This window comes from Etheostoma spectabile, chromosome 21 (genome assembly GCF_008692095.1).
Source record: "Etheostoma spectabile isolate EspeVRDwgs_2016 chromosome 21, UIUC_Espe_1.0, whole genome shotgun sequence".
NCBI lineage: Eukaryota > Metazoa > Chordata > Actinopteri > Perciformes > Percidae > Etheostoma > Etheostoma spectabile.
In genome coordinates this window covers 4,696,346-4,715,569 of record NC_045753.1, presented here as the reverse complement: position 1 = coordinate 4,715,569, position 19,224 = coordinate 4,696,346, and the positions used below count along the sequence as shown (strand labels likewise).

The 19,224-nt window shown below is 40.7% G+C and overlaps 1 protein-coding gene across 1 annotated transcript in view; it reads left to right on the top strand.

Moving 5' to 3' along the window:
* The window catches only part of ryr2a (ryanodine receptor 2a (cardiac)), a 250,065-nt gene that overhangs the window by 132,669 nt on the left and 98,172 nt on the right, over nt 1-19,224 (top strand). The window contains exons 26-43 of the mRNA XM_032502936.1: nt 132-232; nt 968-1,072; nt 1,193-1,367; nt 4,170-4,378; nt 4,588-4,764; nt 5,139-5,284; nt 5,422-5,536; nt 9,461-9,621; nt 9,884-10,043; nt 10,724-10,810; nt 11,492-11,623; nt 12,006-12,100; nt 12,272-12,447; nt 14,889-15,517; nt 16,380-16,580; nt 17,513-17,618; nt 17,767-17,910; nt 18,449-18,576. Of these exons, the coding sequence (XP_032358827.1) occupies nt 132-232; nt 968-1,072; nt 1,193-1,367; nt 4,170-4,378; nt 4,588-4,764; nt 5,139-5,284; nt 5,422-5,536; nt 9,461-9,621; nt 9,884-10,043; nt 10,724-10,810; nt 11,492-11,623; nt 12,006-12,100; nt 12,272-12,447; nt 14,889-15,517; nt 16,380-16,580; nt 17,513-17,618; nt 17,767-17,910; nt 18,449-18,576 (3,047 nt within the window). The remainder of the gene's footprint in view (nt 1-131; nt 233-967; nt 1,073-1,192; nt 1,368-4,169; nt 4,379-4,587; nt 4,765-5,138; nt 5,285-5,421; nt 5,537-9,460; nt 9,622-9,883; nt 10,044-10,723; nt 10,811-11,491; nt 11,624-12,005; nt 12,101-12,271; nt 12,448-14,888; nt 15,518-16,379; nt 16,581-17,512; nt 17,619-17,766; nt 17,911-18,448; nt 18,577-19,224) is intronic.

Below are 19,224 nucleotides of genomic sequence, written 5' to 3'. Positions count from 1 at the left end.
TAATAATTGTTGAGGGCCAAAATGACAACCCTCATTATACTAAAGTACAACATGTGATGATAAGATGCTATTGGTTCCACAATAATGTACCCATAACCCCCCTCCCTCACTGCCTTCTTCTCATCCAGCAGCTCAATCTGACCCTAGCAACATATCTACTGAGAGGTTCCGCATTTTCAGAGCAGAAAAAACCTACTGTGTTAACGCAGGGAAGTGGTACTTTGAGCTGGAGGTAAGAAGAGACATGATGAGAGCTATGATAATGCTCTGAAATACAGTATACACTACTGTTCATATGTTAGGAATGTCTGGTCACAAAAGCTTGATTGGGTACAGTTAGATGGCTGACAGATGTTCTCTATGTTTAAATGGTATTTCATTCTTTCAGGTTGCAGAAAGTACTTTTTTAAAATACATGTTATTTAGTATGAAGGGTTTGTTTTGTACATTAGGAACAAAACGCTATACAATGGTTTAACCAGACTGACAACTGAAAGAGACAAATATCCCTCTGAGCACCAGTTGAATAACAATAGAAGAAATCAGCAGTCATTGGTAAAAGAAACTTGAAGCTTAGCATCATAATCTGTGCAGATATTTAAGAGGAGCAGGTTTCAGAAACACAGGTTTCATTGTCAAAAAGTAACTCTTGCCAAAATGCAACCTAAGGTCTTTTTGTGAATGTACCAGAGTCAAACTTTCGTTTAAAAGCAGAATTAGGACGGAAGTGCCACTTTTAAGATTAACCGTATTCTTGTTTTTCATTCAAACGGCCTTTTGAGTGGGAGTGCTAGGGGTGCTTTTATACTTGTCTCAAAATAGCTATTTTTAAAACACTAAGAAGGCTTGACAAGACATAAGACTTTACTCCTAGTATTGCCAGGGGCTCTACACATGAATTTGAACATTGAGAACAGTGTTTGTGTACCACCCGGTAGTTATCACCCGGTTCCTGCTTCTCCTCCAGGTATTGACTGCAGGAGAAATGAGGGTGGGCTGGGCCAGGCCAGGATGCCTCCCAGACCAGGAGCTGGGATCAGATGACCAGGCTTTTGTCTTTGATGGCTTCAAGGTGTCTGGATTTTTCTTTGCTCTACAAATTTCGTTTGTTCAGTTTCTTGGCACTGCAGTAGAAGCAGTTTCTTAATTAGTCCAAAAGAGTCATAAAATGTATAAATATCTTTTTTCTTAGGTCCAGCGTTGGCACCAGGGTAATGAGCACTTTGGGCGTGCCTGGCAGACAGGGGACGTGGTGGGCTGCATGGTGGATCTCAACGAACAAACCATGATGTTCACACTTAATGGAGAAGTGCTGCTGGATGACTCGGGATCTGAGCTGGCATTTAAGGACTTTGAAGTTGGTGAAGGTGAGTGCTTCGTCATTGACAACACACACACACACACACACACACACACACACACACACACACACACACACACACACACACACACACACAATACAAGTGTCCACAGGGTCTTTTAAAAAGTATTAGTTGTTGATAAATCAATTTAGTGAAAATTAAGGCCCTTAAAATGATTGAATGTACAATATGTAATACTGACAACTAGTGTTTAAAATAGTTACTGCAGTCAAAATTGTAATCACTGGGGAATGTCCTCTCCCCTGGCCCTTTCTCCCCAGTGTCTTGAAGTTCACAGAGGTTGCTAGGTTAAGAACGCAGCATCCAACAATGTTGCTAGACGCTAGTCTCACATAGGCAGACATTACTCCACAACACAGCGGAGTAGCTAACATTAGACGCTGGCTATATTGGCAGTCATAAAAGCCTGTGCTCACTCTGGACCTACTCTGTACACATTTTCTTGGCTTTAAATTACTGCAACAACTGCTGAAACACCACAACGTCGCTGTCCTCTCTACCTGAATGACAAACACACTTTCTCTGCTTAAAATTAAAGCAGGAACCAAAGCAGGCTGTGTGAATGTCCACTACGTTGTGCTGTTTTGGCTCGACACTGTGGATTACATATAAGACCAGGTGTCTGAAAAATCCTTGGTGATGAGGTCTTAAAATGTATGAAACTGATCTTAAATTAGGCCTTAAATGGTAACTAATTTCACTTCAGGTTTACTGCATATTCCCTGCTTTAACACTGCAGTACTTTGTAGCCTTGACTAACAACAAGGCTCCCTTGTTGGAATCCTTTTTCTCTGGTTCTGTTGTAAACCCTTTGAAAGAAGAGTCATGCCAATTATAGAACTAGGAGCTTGATATTATTAGTGATGAAGCTTAGTAGTTGCTTACACACCACTCACCCTTGTCTCTGTAAGTATGGCCCTTTGATGTAAGGGCAGATTTGTCTGAATATCAAAGATACATTTCATCCCCCCAGGAAGATGTCATATTACGTTAATACATTTAGCTGACCAATGCCCTTGTGAAATGCTTGTTTTTGCTTGTAAAATGTAACTGTTGCTATAATGCATAAGGTCCATTGTTTTTGTGTTGTGGTGTTGAGCTGCTTAAATTATTATTATTACCAAGTAAGTACATTCAGGTCAATTTGGCCATTGGTTGTTACATGATGGGCTTTGAGTTAGCCATATTATGTTTTTCAGCATATTTATAGAGCATACATTACCTTTGAGGCTCTACTGAAGAATATTATAACCAGTATTGTCATTGTTTTGTTGCAATGATGATACACTGGCATAAAGCAAGCCAGGGTTTTGCCCACAAAATTGTTAGTTAAGGTGGTACGTCAACTTTGATACCTCAGTTTTGATGCCGGTTCCTTAATGATAATTTTTTCAATACCATTTGTTTTAAAATACATTTATAAATCAACAAAAATACATTAAATACAAAACTTTAATTTTCCACCGTAATTGTGAATTAAAACAAAATCAAATAAAAAATCAGGCGCTTTGAACAGAAATTTGGCACAGAGAGATAAATAAATAAAAACAATTGGCGACGTAGTTAAGGCGGTAGGCTGTTGTTGCGGACGCCTCGACTGCATAGCGCTGTGGGAAACCCTGCAAGCATAGTTGTCCGATCCCATTTTGATAAGAGCATTAACCCTCTGAGCCCAAGACACTCGCCCACGAGTAAAAAAGTACCTCTGATTCATAGTTTAATAACTTTTGAACCATACAAGCGATTTACTCACTTTTGGTTTTGTTTAAATCCTGACGATTTCATGTTTATGCAGGTCTTTTCCCTGTCTTTCTCGCCTCTACAGGGGATTTTCTATCCAGCCTGGAACTTCAGCCTCTTTGGGCTTTAAATCCATACTGTTATATCCAAGATTGATCCACTTTATATCCATAATTCATCGCGTTTTGGCTCATTTCTGTCGCTGGCTCGCTCCTCCGCGTGTGCCCTGTCTCGCTCCTCCGCGTGTGCCCTGTCTCTCCTGTCTATTGTTTCAGGAAGTGCATGCCCATATATGGGATATAAAGTCACCCCTCTTGTATGGAAGGCCAGAGGGGACAAAAATGCCTATATACTCTATGGAAGGCCAAATGGTGCACTATTTAGACACATATTTGCTTGTATAACATTGCTGTGGGTGTAATCTCAATAAATATGACATTATTATGTTATTATTGGCATAAGTAAATGTCATGAGAGCAAAACGTTTTGACTTTTTTGGAAAAAATGCATGTATTTTGTCAACTGTATAAGTTATAATGATTATTTCTTCACAGTGTGACTCCCAAGACATATGAGAAGTGTTTTAGAATGGAAAATGGCTTATTCATTACTTATCTGGAAGATTCATTTATTTATTTATTTATTTATCTTTAAGGACCTACAACCATTTTTAACATGCAAGTGACCTCACTGCAACCCAAATATTCTAATAACCCAGTTTGTCCTAAAAAAAATGATGTTCATATCTTGACTGTAGACAACAGGGTTGATGTTTACAAGCTTTTTTATAAAATAAATCCAGACGGAAATTAAACTGTAAAAATGGCCTCAGGGCCCCCAGGGTTAAAAACTTGAAAAATATCCCTTTCAAAGTTATATAAAATGTGTGCGAGAAATTTGCATTTAATCAGGTGTTAACTATGGACAATCAAGCCATCATTTGCGATTAAATATTTTAATTAATTAATCGATTGACAGCACTAGTAATAATGCACACAAAGCTTCATCTTAGCATTTGACTTTGGATTTTTTTCTGTCCGTCTCCAGGTTTTATCCCAGTGTCCAGTCTGGGTGTGTGTCAGGTGGGGAAAATGAACTACGGTAAGGACGTCAGCACTCTGAAGTACTTCACCATCTGCGGCCTGCAGGAAGGCTACGAACCGTTTGCTGTCAACATGAACCGGGACGTCACCATGTGGCTCAGCAAGAGGCTGCCTCAGTTTGTTCCTGTCCCCCCCAACCACCAGCACATAGAGGTGAGGGGAGTCACCTGCGATACAGATCCACCTGCGAGAATTTTTAGTGGCATTGGCCTGAGATCTGGACTGAAATGTAATCTCTTAAGACACATTTTAAGACATTTCTAAATAAAAAATTGTCTGAAAGAATGGACAATTTGAGACCTACTGAAACATTGACAGTACATACAGAACTAACGTTTTTTTGATTTTGCCTTCTTTTGTAGGTGACGAGGATAGATGGGACAGTGGAGTCCTGTCCTTGCCTAAAGGTCACTCAGAGGTCCTTTGGCTCCCAGAACAGTTACACCGACATTACCTTTTACAGACTGAGCATGCCCATAGAGTGTGCACAGTCCTTTTCCAGATCCACACCTAACGACAGCCTCTTCTCATCAAAGAGGGTAACAGTACCACAATAACACAGATATATAGTCATACATATATACAGTATGTCAGACATTTGGATATACTGACACTGACCAACAGATCCACACTCAATGCAATCCCTGTGCTGTGTAACAGGTCCCTCCATTGCCCAAGCAAAATTTATTGTATATTCTTTTCTTCTTTTTTTTAAAGATTTCATTTGGACATTTTAGGCCTGTATTAGATAGAACAGCTGACAACATGAAAGGGGTAGAGAGAAGGATTGAGCTTCAGTTGTGCCAACCAGGCGCCCCTTTAGTGTATATTTTTCCCAATTTACTGCTCACATTTACCTGCAAGTGTATGTGTGTTGGGTTGAACGTGTGATTGAGAATATGTGTTTCTGCAGGAGCTGGAGGACTTTGAAACTGTGTCAGACTTTGAGGTCCTGATGAAGTCTTCTCACGGTCCCAATGGTCCCAATGGACCGGAGAGAGACGAATTCAACAACCACAAAGATCATAACCAGGAGAAGCCCTCCAAACTCAAGCAACGGTAAACCTTGTTTTCTCATACCAACAGTTTAAAAAAAATAAAATCTTTTGCACGCTAATAATTTTCACCCTTCTGTCACAGTGTTTGATCACTATTTTTAAACTTTATAAACCTAAACCAAGCATCTGATCTACCAGGTTCATGTTGAAGAGAAACAAGCCAGACAACAGCTGTCAATCATCCGCTCGTCTGTCAGAGGAGGTGATGGCTGATGACAGAGATGAATATGAATTCCTCATGCAAGCCTCTACTGTAAGAGAATACATACACAAAATAAAATTAACAAAACACCCACATACAATATACATGTTACTGATGCAGCTCTACAGTCCATGAGAGCCAGTAAGGTAAAAGATGCACAAGTAACGTTGGGTACCAAATCCGGAACTCTTAAGGAACTACCAAGGACTGATTCACGTTAAATTAAACGGGGCCACCTGTTGGTACCTGTAATTGCAAGCTTATCTGTGCTCTCTGCATCTAGTCAGAGAGAGCAGGGCTCTGCTCTAATCCACACTCTAAAATACACACACTCAGAGGTGCGGATGGAACGAAATGCTTGCATAAAACATTATAGAGCAATTACAAAAAATAAATACTGTGACAATCTGGCTCAAAGGTATGACAAAAGGTGGAGAGCACACATGTTTGCTCAATTAAATTCAATTTATTGAAATAAACAAAGATAAATGTGCAATCAGTTAATCAGTAATGTGCGTAATGTATGACCCAATTACTCCTATTTATAGACATGTCAGCAGTCAGTTGATCCAGGTGTCAGTCATCAGTCCTTATTATCCAATCCCCAGATCTGAGCTTAATAGGCCTAGAAGCAGTCACAATACAAATGCAAGAGTAAAAGTTTCAGTGCAGTGTAAGAAATTAATAATTATTTGATTTAATAGGTTGTAGGGATGGGTTTGGAAGGGAAGAAGGAGGTGTTGTATTTTGTGTTGTGTGTAAAATGTTCCAAATAAATAACAAGATGGTCTAAGTAAATAGGTAATAATAATAATAATACATTTATTTAAAGAGCGCTTTGAATCAAAGTGCTTTACAAAAATAATACAATTAAATTACAAACATCACAAAAATTTTAATCGAGACAGTAAAAGGTAAATACCACTATACAAAGACATCAAAGATAAATAAACAGGTAGGACTCATACCCAGCAGTGAATAAGTAAGTCTTAGCTTTGATTTTTTAAAACCTCAGTTGAACTTGCCAGTTTAATATCTGCTGGAAGACTGTTCCTTAATGTTGGAGCACAAAACAAAACTCGCTCACCAACCATTTTCTTCCTAACCTTTTGGTACAGTCAGAAATCCTGACCCGTGGGAGTGTAGCAACCGTGTAGGCACATAAGAATTTAAAAGATCGGACAGATATAATTGTGCAAGGCCGTTCACTATTTTGTACTTTAACAGCAAAACCTTAAAATCTGCTCTAACCTGAACAGGGAGCCAGTACAGTGAGGCCAGCACAGGAGTTCTATGTATGTATTTAGATGATCCAGTCAAAATACGTCCTGCAGCATTCTGGACCATCTGCAGACCTCGCACACTTTTCTTAAGCAGCCCCGAGAACAGTATGTTACAGTAGTCCAGCCTAGATGTAACAAAGGCGTGAATAAGGGCCTCAGCATCTTTAAGTTCCAATATTGATCTAATCTTTACGATTCTTCGGAGATGAAAGAAAGCTACTGTTGTCACCTCTTTAATATGCAAATCCAATGAAAGTGACCGATTTAAAAACTACCCCAAGAATCTTTACTCTATCCTTGCACTGAATGACCAAATCATCAAAAGTAAAATTGTCATACAAATGACCTAATCTAGCTGGTCCAATAGCTATCATCTCAGTTTTTGTTGAGTTGAGTAGCAGGAAGTTTGCTGATAACCAGCTTCTCACAGCAACCAAGCAAGTTGATAACTTGACCGAATCCGATGAATTTCCTGCAATAATTGTAATGTATATTTGTAAATCATCAGCAGAGCAATGAAAAGCAATCCCAAAAGAACAAATGATCTGACCCAATTGCACTAAGTATAATGAAAACAACAGTGGACAAAGGACTTAACCCTGTGGAACCCTGTGCTGAAGTGGGGAAGGGTCGGAAAATGTGTTATTATAGAACACATATTGAGATCTTTCTAAAAGGTAGGATCTCAACCACTTAAGTATTTCTCGATACTGTCCAAAAGAATACAGTGGTCCACAGTATCAAAAGCCGCACTAAGATCTAACAACAAAAAGACAGATGTTGAGTCTGAGTCAGCAGCCAGTAACAGATTGTTTACCACCTTTGTGAATGCTGTTTCAGTAGAAAGTTTTGCTCGAAAAGCAGACTGCAGCGACTCAAAAATGATTATTACATGAGATATTTTAAAAGCTGATTTGAGACCACATTCTCAAAGACTAGAAAGCCAAATTAGAAACAGGTCTATAATTTTCCAACAAGTTTATATCCAGATTTGGTTTCCTCAATTATCGTTTAACCACTGCAGATTTGAGGCAAGCCGGAAAAGCGTCTGTGTAGAGCAAAAGGTAAAAAACAGCTAAAACATTCAATCCTAATTTTGGTTCTTTAAAAACCCAGGCAGGCAATGGATCCAATGAGCAAGTGTTACCTCTTGCAGTCATAACAATTTCAGTAAACTCAGCCAAGGGTGTGGAATTATTTTTACAATAGAAATTAACATTTGTTATTGCACAGGGAAAGTACCGGAAAGAAGTACCGTTTGGTACCGGCATCTGAATTTGAGGTAGTGGTATTGTACTGAAAAAAAGTGATCGGTACCCAACCCTATGCACAAGAGGGTTTTGTAATTAAACATGATACATATAATAAAAACAGTTAGAATGAACACATGGTACAGGTCGTAGAAAAGTGTTTAGTTCAGTCAGTACATTTGTTGGGATAATGCAGTGCGAGGAGGTTGTTATAGCGAATACAATCCCGACAGGGTGATCAGGACCCCGACGCAAAGCAGAGGGGTCTTGAATCAGCCTGAATGGGTTGGTATTCGCTAAAACAACCGCCTTGCTTAACATTATCCTGCTTATTACATGGCTACTTACTAAATAAATAAATAAATTGACACAAAATATTGATTGAAATGGTAGTTTATTGATTTAAATATGATTGTATAGCTTCTGCGAAAGAAAATAGTCCTTTCCGTCTCTACGGTTGGAATCCTGCGTCCATAGCAACGTAGTTAAACTCTTTAGCTAGCTGTTAAATGCGACCCTGGGTTGGTTACACAACACCACCTTACGGGCTGCGGTAGTAGCCGTATATTTATGGGATGCTGCCGTGGTGGACAAATGACCCAACTACTGTTTTAATCACTGCAGGAATTGACACAATATCAGCTGAAGCGTTGTAGTGAGCTAGCGGGCTATCGGCTGTTCTAATTCACATTAAACTGAACATTTCTGTTGACGGTGAAGTGAGACACGGTGAATGGCTTCTTTGGGAATATTTATGCTGCTGTTTATGTTATCATTCATCTTTTTTCTTTTTTGCACAGCCGCTGCACGTTGACCCACCTGTAAGTTAACGTTAAACAAGTTGCAATGTAGCTAGCTAATTTAACACAGTAGTGTCACTGTGTCCCCGTTCGGAAGCCACTCGCTGATAAATTATCCGGACTTCTTACAGCGGATTGATTGATAGCTGTATTCCAGAGTGAACAGAACTGCGTCTATGGCAACGGTGTGTTATACTCAGCAGCGGTCTGTTGTCATTCTACTTTAGAATTCAAATAAGCCATGTAATAAATGACATGAACATATGGACAGTTGTGTTCAAAATAATAGCAGTGTGTTTAAAAAAGTGAATAATGCTTGACAAATGTTTCTTCACTGAGTCAATCACCTCATTAATTGAACACAACACTCCTATTATTTTGAACATGCCCCTTCCAATTACAGATTCAATTACACAGAATGAGCAGCATGCATGTTGTGACTGTTGGGTCTGTTGGTTTTTTATGTCTCTAGTTTCTAGCAAATTATGTTTATCCACTGCACCTGAAAAAGGTTTCCCCCCCAATTACATGTATTCATTTTGTGTTTCGTAATATGTGTGTTGTGAAGCTCTTTGGGAACAGAACTGGGATCAGGGGCAATGCAGTTAAACCCAAGTTGATTACACCTCTCTTTCTGTGCAGCACTACTACTCTGTGCGGATCTTCCCCGGTCAGGAGCCCAGCAGTGTTTGGGTGGGCTGGGTGACCTCCGACTTCCATCAGTACGACCCAGGATTCGACCTGCACAACGTCCAAACTGTCACAGTTACCCTCGGAGATGAGAAGGGCAAAGTTCATGAAAGGTAAGTCAAGTTGGAGCCAACCCATGTCTTGGCTAAATTTTAATGAATATCCTTTTTTTTGGGGCTTGGTGGTGTTTGTGAAGCTGGAATGAGAACCTGTTGGCTTCATCACACACATTAACTACATCATTTGATTGCAATGACTAGCACCCATTAAACCCGAGGAACTAATCATTGCAAATAATGGTGTTGTAGTGCTTCAGTGAAATCTTTACTGCACATTTTGGTTAAACGATTGAGCATGGTGTGTGTTCTTTTTCAGTATTAAGCGCAGTAACTGTTACATGGTGTGGGCTGGAGAGAGCAGCAGTCCTGGTCAGGGGAGGAACAACAATGGCTTAGAGATTGGCTGTCTGGTCGACACAACAAACGGATTGTTGACATTTACAGCAAATGGCAAAGAACTCAGCACATATTACCAGGTAAACATTCAATATGGTGTCACAGATTTGTGAATGGTCTTTTTCTTCGACCCTGGCTTCTTTCTTCTTCTCACTTGTTCATTTTTTCTTTTCATTTTACTTCATACACCAAAATGTGCCTCTTTACTTTTTCTCTTTGTTTTCATGTATTTTGTCACTTCTATCATGAATCCCTCTCACTACAACAGTCTGGCACCAGCTATTAAACTTAGCATCTAAACTGATTGACCCCTCATGGTCTGTTGTGGTCTTCAACACCACTGCTACCAGGATAAAACAAAACCCTGCCTGTTCTTGAACTGAGGTCCTTGGCTTGTAAATTAAAGTTACCAAAGACAGTTTGTTTACATCGGATCTTTGTGCCACTGTCTGTTCTGCTTCCAATTGATCACTCAGAGGCTTAAGAGGCTCAGAGGCTTCCTTACAATAACCAAACTAATAATAACCAATTGATTTACAAATTATTTTAACTTTTAATGTTGCACTGCAAAAAAGAAATAACTAATTGTGATTCCAGTTGGATTTAAAGTGATACTTTGCCAATTTTAATCCAACTCTGTGACATCTTTGTGTGTGTGGCGTCCCTCCGTGGCGCCAGTGCACAGAGCTCAGAGCAGCCGAGGTCGGCTGAAATCTCAGCGGACCTCTGTGACGCCTTTCATACTCTCTTGTCTCAAAAGGTGGAGCCCAGTACCAAGCTGTTCCCAGCAGTCTTTGCCAAGGCCACCAGCCCCAATGTCTTTCAGTTTGAACTGGGGCGTATTAAGGTGAGAATGACACACACACACACACACACACACACACACACACACACACACCACACACACACACACACACACACACACACACACACAGACACACACAGACACACACACACACACACACACACACACACACACACACACACACACACACACACACACGTACAGCTTCATTAACAAAAAAAGTAACTGAAGTTTGGGAGGTTGCCTTTAACCTTATTGACAAATAAACTGTATTTCCTGTTGCTGCTTCATAATAAAAGCCTTCTAGTGGTACACAGGTAGATAGATTTGAATGATCTATGGAGAAACAAAAACACAACATAAATGACTTAGAATGGTTTGTTTAGACTTGGTTATTGTCCTGTTACAATTTAACTTTAGCATCTGTAACATCCTTTTGGTTTGATCTCAGTTTAGATCAAAATACTCAAAATGAAAACAGAAAATATCTTTAACAATCCTTTTACTCATGACCACCACACCCTACTATTCACTCTTGTCATGTCGGTTTGGGATGAAATTACGTCTTATGCATAACCAGACTAATGGGCACTATATAGGAAAGACAACTCTTGGTTGACAGAGAAAACTGCCCAATGAGTATGTCCACAGTATCCATTTTGGTCTGTCCAGCTTTGTCCTATCTGATGTTGTATCATTGTCAACATGTCTGTTTACTGTCAGAATGTGATGCCTCTGTCAGCTGGCCTGTTTAAGAGTGAGAGGAAGAACCCAATACCTCAGTGTCCTCCACGGCTGCATGTCCAATTTCTCACTCCTGTATTATGGAGTCGTGTTCCCAACCACTTCCTCGAGGTACAGTAACTACTCCTACTTATCGAAAGTAGGTGTGCATGTCCTGGCTTTTTTGTGGGTCTGTTTAGGTTGAAATAAAATAGAGAAATGTAGCATGGCAAATGACTAATTGTTCAATGAAAAAAAGTGTAAAAGCTAACAGTTCTGGAAAATAATTCAGACAGCTTCTAGCTTAGATTCGTCGTACTCGCAACATGAGATCCTTCATATTGTAAGTTTATCTGAAACTCTGGTCACTAATCCTGGTTTTGACAGTAGCCAAATGATACTGGGTCATATGACTTCCATACTGTACTGCATATGGGCAGTATGCTAGGTAAACTGTCTAGGTAAATTGCATGCTTTCTGTAAAGTGCTAAGAGATATTATGCGTTCCTTTCAGGTGTCGGCATCCAGAGTGAATGACAGACACGGCTGGCTGGTCCAGTGTAACCAACCTCTGCAGTTCATGACCCTGCACATACCTGAGGAGAACAAGTGAAGTACCCACAGTCGCACACACACACACACACACACACACACACACACACACACACACAAACACACACACACACACACACACACACACACCACACACACACACACACACACCGCTTTATTCTCTTGCTCTCTCCTTCCTCATGCAGTGTCTCTCTGTGTGTTGTCCAGGTCGGTGGATATCCTGGAGCTGTCAGAGCAAAGGGACTTATTGAAGTTTCACTACCATACCCTCCGACTGTATTCAGCAATCTGTGCTCTAGGAAACAACCGGGTGGCACATGCCCTCTGCTCACACGTAGATGAGGCACAGCTCCTGCAGGCTATAGAGAATAAGTACATGCCAGGTAACACCCTCCGCATTTAAAAAGCATAACTGCATGCAAGGTACAAGAGCCTGTCCCTGAGAAATAAGTAGATGTCAGGTAATAGCCCTCGTAACCCTGACGGGACCCGCCGGTACCCTATGGGGCGGGTTACTGCGCTGTCGGACACGGGCCAGGCTAGGACAGAAAAGTGCGGTCCGATCCGCACTCAGTAGTTTATTCTTTAATAAGAAGTCAGTTAAGATGTCAGACACTTATTAGTCATGATTGCATGGTGCATTGTGGCATAACTGTAGACTGAGTTGGAAGAGCTCTGTTTTAATGAATGAAATGAAAATTTAATTAAAAGATATGCTTTGCATTAGTGTAGAAGACCCAAGCCAACAGCGTGTTAATCTGTCCTCAATACTTTCTTTCTTCCCTGACCTGTCTTTGTGCTTTCTGCACCAAGTCCAGTGGTTCCAACTGAAGACGTACATCTTTAAAATGGCTCACAAATATATGGTTTCATGTAAAGGTGCCCTGCCACACGTATTTCATTACTTTGTGGTAATGCCTGAAGTTCTACCATGGACTCTGTAATCCTCTTTTTTTGTGTGGAAAAAATGCCTTGGTTACGTAGTTTCAAGCCATTCTAGCGTGGTATATAAGCCTGCAGGAAGACTCAGCGCAATTTGTGCCAGTTCTCATTAATATTCAACGAGCTAAGCTGCTTGACTCTGATTGACTAACAGCTAGCCAATGAGAGCCTGGCTATCAGCATCCTTTACCCAGCGCAACTGGGCGAGTTCATGAATAGTAATGGGCTCAGACAACATGACGTCAGACTGACCAGCTGTTGTGATTGGTCTGATTTCTCCTCTTATTTCTTTACAGTGGTCAGAGCTGACAGAGGAGGTAGCAGTTCATTTTCACATTCACCACATAACACAAACACAAATGGACCTAACATATTTAAAAAAAATGTTTTGTGTGGCAGGGCACCTTTTTATTAAAAAACAAACAAACAAAAAACAGAAAAGGCTCAGTCATTACCTAAAACAGCTGGCCACTGTAGTTAGTTATGTTTTTTTAGTTAGTAACAAACATAACTCAAACAGGAGACTGTTTTTTTTTTTTTAAGATTATTTTTTGGCAATTTTAGGCCTTTATGTAGGACAGCTGAAGACGTTAAGGGGGCAAGAGAAGGGGAATGACATGCAGCAAAGGGCCGCAGGGCGGAGCCGCTGCATCATGAGTTAAACCACTATAAATGGGTGCCTGCTCTACCAGGTGAGCTACCCAGGCACCTACGGGGAGGTTTTTAATCAAAGAATTAATCCACAATTGGTGCTCTAGTGAGTAATTGTGCCAGCAGTTTGGTGTATGTGGGATTGAGTCAAAATAAGCTACAGAGTTTGTTCATGGTAATAAAGGAACATGTCACCCAGTGCAACAGTTTGACTCATTGATGCGTTTTTAATAGTTGTTGGACAACAATACAGCACTATAGGTAAAGTCACAGTGTAACGTTAGCTTACTGGTAACCTGCGGCGTCACTTTTCAAGACACTTACAGAGTTGCAAAGGCGGAGAAAAAAGAGAACTTGAATAATCTCCCACTTTCCTGTAGTCACCGGTGTGGCAGTATTTAGCATGCATGCATGCGTGCGTGCGCACGCACGTAAAGTGGGCAGAAGAGAGATAGAGAAAGAGGAAGCAGACGTGTAGATGCAACCGGAGCAGAGTTGGTGGAATAACTTTTGTATACAGTCTGTACGAAATAAACGCCAGACTGAACGCCAAGTTTATTACTTTGCTCACCAGAAATGTAACTTTAACCCTGACGTTATTCATTTTATAACGTCGGACCTTGAGATAACAAGTCTCCCCTGGTTGTCTGACCACGGGTGGGAACGAAGAAATCCGGAAAGGTTAACACATTGAAAATGCGCTTGTTACCCCGTGTGCGCTTATTTGCTCATCTGTTGACATTTCCTAATGCCTTCCTACAGTTGCTTCATACAAACGGGCTTTCTACACAAACAAACATACTGTACATGCGTCATTAGTATGAGAAAAAAATTTGATTTTAACTGTATGGAGCTCGGACATAATTATCTCAATGCCTGTCAGTCATGGGTCAGGTTTAGTAACTGCTCTGTCGGACACGGGCCGGGCTCGGACAGAAAAATGCGTCCTGATCAGCACACTAAACCAGAGGCCACAAAACTGTTGCCAATCGACTTAATCTGGTTGCTAAGGCGTTACTGTTGAGCCCTGCAGTTCTCTCGATATTAAATAGGGTCTTAGAGAATAAGTACAATGGCTATATACACCTACTGTGTATAGAGAATAAATTCATGTTATTTGTACTACCAGGTAATGGCTGTAATCTGTTCATTAATAAGAACGTAAATGGTATGTTTAAGGATTAATATTTAATTGAATGTGTATAACTATCTTTTGGTCTGCCTTTGACAGGTTTGCTTCGTACAGGCTACTACAACCTCCTCATTGATATCCACCTGAGCAGCTACACCACGGCTCGCCTCATGATGAACAACGAGTACATTGTTCCCATGACAGACGAAACCAAGAGCATCACTCTGTTTCCAGATGAGAAGAAAAAACATGGCCTGCCAGGCATCGGCCTCAGCACCTCCCTGAGACCCAGAATGCACTTCTCATCCCCGAGTTTTGTCTGTGGGACTGGCCCATTGTCTCGTAACAACGGATCAGGAGACTGTTTCCAGTACAGCCCTGAATTTCCCTTAGATGTCCTGAAAATGAAAACCATCGAGATGCTAACAGAGGCGGTGCGGGAGGGAAGCATGCACGTACGGGATCCAATAGGAGGCAGCACTGAGTTTCTTTTTGTCCCCCTCATCAAGCTGTTCTACACCCTGCTCATTATGGGAGTGTTCCAAAGTGGAGATCTGAAGAACATCCTCAGACTGATTGAGCCGTCTGTGTTCTCTGAAAGACGGGAAGGGCAGGTGGACACGCACACGGAGCTGGAGGTGGTGAAGGAAGGCAAAGCTGATGGAGGGAGGAACATGCCTAAAGAAGGACTGTTACAGATGAAGCTACCCGAGCCTGTAAAACTTCAGGTGACACCCTCTGCGTTTGTAAATGTGCTTGCATTTTTTTAGATTAATGGTGTATTTACAGACATAGTGACGATAATAATTTTCAATTTAACAGTGTGTTGTTTTTGTCACATTTCACTTTTTGTTTTATCAGAAATCATAAATACTTTATTGATCCCCAAAGGGAAATCCTGTGTTAGAGTTGCACAAAGTATATTAATATTAGAGTAGAAATATAAGGAGTGTGGATATGCACGATATTTACATAGTTAAAGGAAATTTTACGATACAGTATTTACATAAGAGTTGCAATGGTGAACAGTAATAATGAATAAATAGTAGCAGCAGAGTATGGCACAAAACAGATATTGTCCAGTATCAAACTCACTAAGTGTCTGAATGTCAGACACTTAGAGGGAGAAGTTATAACATTTGATGGCCACAGGCAAGAAAAAAAAACATAGTCCGCAAATAATGAGAGATGATACAGAGTATTACGAATGCATATTGGAAACACCATAATCGATTGCCAAATGGCTTGGGCCAGCGGCTCTAGAGAGAGGACAAATAGTGCAGGACTCAAGGGGCAACCTTGGTGGGAGGATCTAGAAACTGGAAATAAAGAGGAGGAGGTGCGTCCGGTTAAGACTCCGGCCGAAGGATTAGAATACAAAGCTTTAATCATACCAATGAAAGTTTTACCAAAGCTCATCACTTTTAAGACTGACCATAAAAATGACCACTCAAGTCTTTTAAAGGCTTTCATGGCATCAAGAGAAAGAAGTCTCTTTTTCTTTCTGACTGTAGTCCTTGTTTTGAAACTAAGAAGCATGTCAACATTCTGTGTAGTTGACCCAGTGTGTGTGCGCGTGTGTGTGCTCAGATGTGCCATGTGCTGCAGTACCTGTGCGACTGCCAGGTGCGTCATCGCATCGAGGCGGTGGTTGCCTTCTCTGATGACTTTGTAGCCTGTCTCCAAGACAACCAGCGGTTCCGCTACAATGAGGTGATGCTGGCACTCAACATGTCTGCAGCCCTCACTGCCAAGAAGACAAAAGAGTTCAGATCTCCTCCACAAGAACAGGTAGGAACACCACTGAAGAAGAGAAAGCATGGCTGGAGGACAGGACAGTAGAGGGAGCACAAGAGTAAAGCAGACTGGAGGATAATGAGGCAGTGTAGAAGAACAATATGAAGTGTGTTAGATACGAACAGCAGACAATCAAGATGAAAGCTGAGCTTTTGGAGACACTTGAAGAAAGTAATTAAGATCGGGAACATTCTGTATCACCTAAATACTCATATTCAGCTGATGCTTCTCAACACTGGACACCAGGTAGTTCACTTCCTTTCCCATTTTGCAGTGTATGAATTAGGGCTGTTAAGATACATCGATCTGGATCGATATATCGATTTAATCCTCAACAATCCAATATTATTGATACAAAGTGAAAATATCGATACACATTGTCGTCTTTAAGATGCGCCTTGATTTTGAAATTCTTTTTTTTGTTTTTTTATGAAAAATAATAGTTTGTTTTTTAAATTGAAATGTCTGGAAGAGCATAATAATGAAATTTAAATATATTTTGTAGTTGCTTTTTGTAAATGTATGTAAGATTGTGTAAAATGGGCTCCTGTAACGTCTTGTATCTGTCACAGGCCCCTGAATTAAATTGAGTCAAAATTGTTTTGTGGCAGACTTTGTGATATCAGTAAATATTGTGTCGCTGTTCTTACAATTGATTTAATATTGTATAGTGATAAAACGTGTAACTTACACCTCTAGGGTGAAACTAGTCACAGAGACACTTTTTCAGTCTGTTCTGCTTTGGCTGTTTCTGTTGCTGGATCCATTGCAGACTACATGTCAGATAGCATCTTTCCAATACACCGGTGGGAACACGCTCCCAACATCCAAACCTATAAACGAATGATTGTTGGATTTACGTGATGTGATACCAGTGGTTGAATTATTTAATAAACAGGACTTGTCATGACTGCGTGTTTCTGCAGATCAACATGCTGCTAAACTTTAAGGATGAGAAGCAGGAGTGTCCCTGTCCTGAATACATCCGAGAACAGCTGCTCGACTTCCACGAGGACCTGATGAGACACTGTGGTAAACTATCCCTCAGCTTCACCTAGTCAGCAACACAAATGTATTACAAGATCCAGGTTCCCCACCGATCATGGATCAGCAAGATCTGTATACTGTAAATTCGTGGGACTACAGTATGGACTGTACACTGAATTCTCCATTCTGTCAGGTATAGAGTTGGACGAGGATGGAGGGATAGATGGGGACAGTGACTTCACCATCCGAGGTCGACTCTTGTCATTGGTGGAGAAAGTGGCTCACCTGAAGAACAAGATGGCCAACCGGCCAAAGGAGAAAAAAGAAAGGAAACCCAGTGAGTCTTCTGCATCAGCTGATACACTCACAGACAGCAGGGGGTTACGTGTAAACAGTTGACAATTTTTAGGTTGTGGAAAAATACTGAGATCACACACAAGATATCTCTAATGTAATGGTCAGATTTCCATAAATTGCATGAGGTACAATCAGGTTTCGGATGATCATTTGAATCAGGCCATGAACTGTCTTCTAGCCTTACCCGCAGCTTTTACATGTTAATGTTACAATAAGAAAATAATTAGTATGTTGTACATACATCAGACACTTTAGGGTTGTGGGAAGTTATAAACAACAGACTCCAGCGGCACTTTAAGATCCCTTGCTTGTTTCACTTAGTTGTTTGTGTGAGCGGTTGATAAATCTGTTGATAAAGGAAAAAATATACATAAAAGAATAATAATGAGATTTTTCTGATTATGGACCCACAATCCCCTAACTCACTCCTTCTGACTCTTCTCTCTCTCTCTCTCTCTCTCTCTCTCTCTCTCTCTCTCTCTCTCTCTCTCTCTCTCTCTCTCTCTCTGATTCTGCAGATACGTTACAGCAATTGATTTCAGATACGATGGTCCGCTGGGCTCAGGAGTCAGTTATTGAGGATCCCGAGCTGGTCAGAGCCATGTTTGTCCTGCTGCACCGCCAATATGATGGCATTGGAGGACAGGTATTTTTGGGCCTGTGTGTGTTTGTTTTAATAGATACACAATACCATTGAAGACCCTGTTTACATTAGAATATGACAGATGCCTGGGTTCCTACTGGTTAAAGTCCATAACCCCAACACAGCAGCATCCACGGTTTGTTTTCCATTTATCAAAAAAGGGCAAAATGCAACAAAAAAAACTAGATGTCTAGACCTGAGTATGCAAATACAATTAACGAATATTATCCATGTATATATAGAGAGAAGCAAGTTAATTTAACAGTGCAGAGGAGCTGTTTTACATTACAGCTGTAACAATACAATAAATATATACATCTCTGCCACTTAAACACCTTTTGCCAAGCCTCTCTTAAAGTCTTGCTAAAATTAAAGCTACACACACTTTTCCATTTTCTTTCTGACTTAGAATAAGCACGTTGGACGTTTCATGGTGAAAAATGTCCCCATTTCTCCTGTAATAGTCCTTGCTTTAAAACTAAGTAGCATGTCAACATTCTCTAATTCATCCTACAAACCTCTTACACCTTATTCATCATGTTGTGTAGTTGACCCTGTGTGTGTGCGTGTGTGTGTGTACGCTGTTGATGCAGCCTTACTACTGTGGCTTTATATACAGTCTCATGACAAAGCATGCTCCTCGGAGCTTCA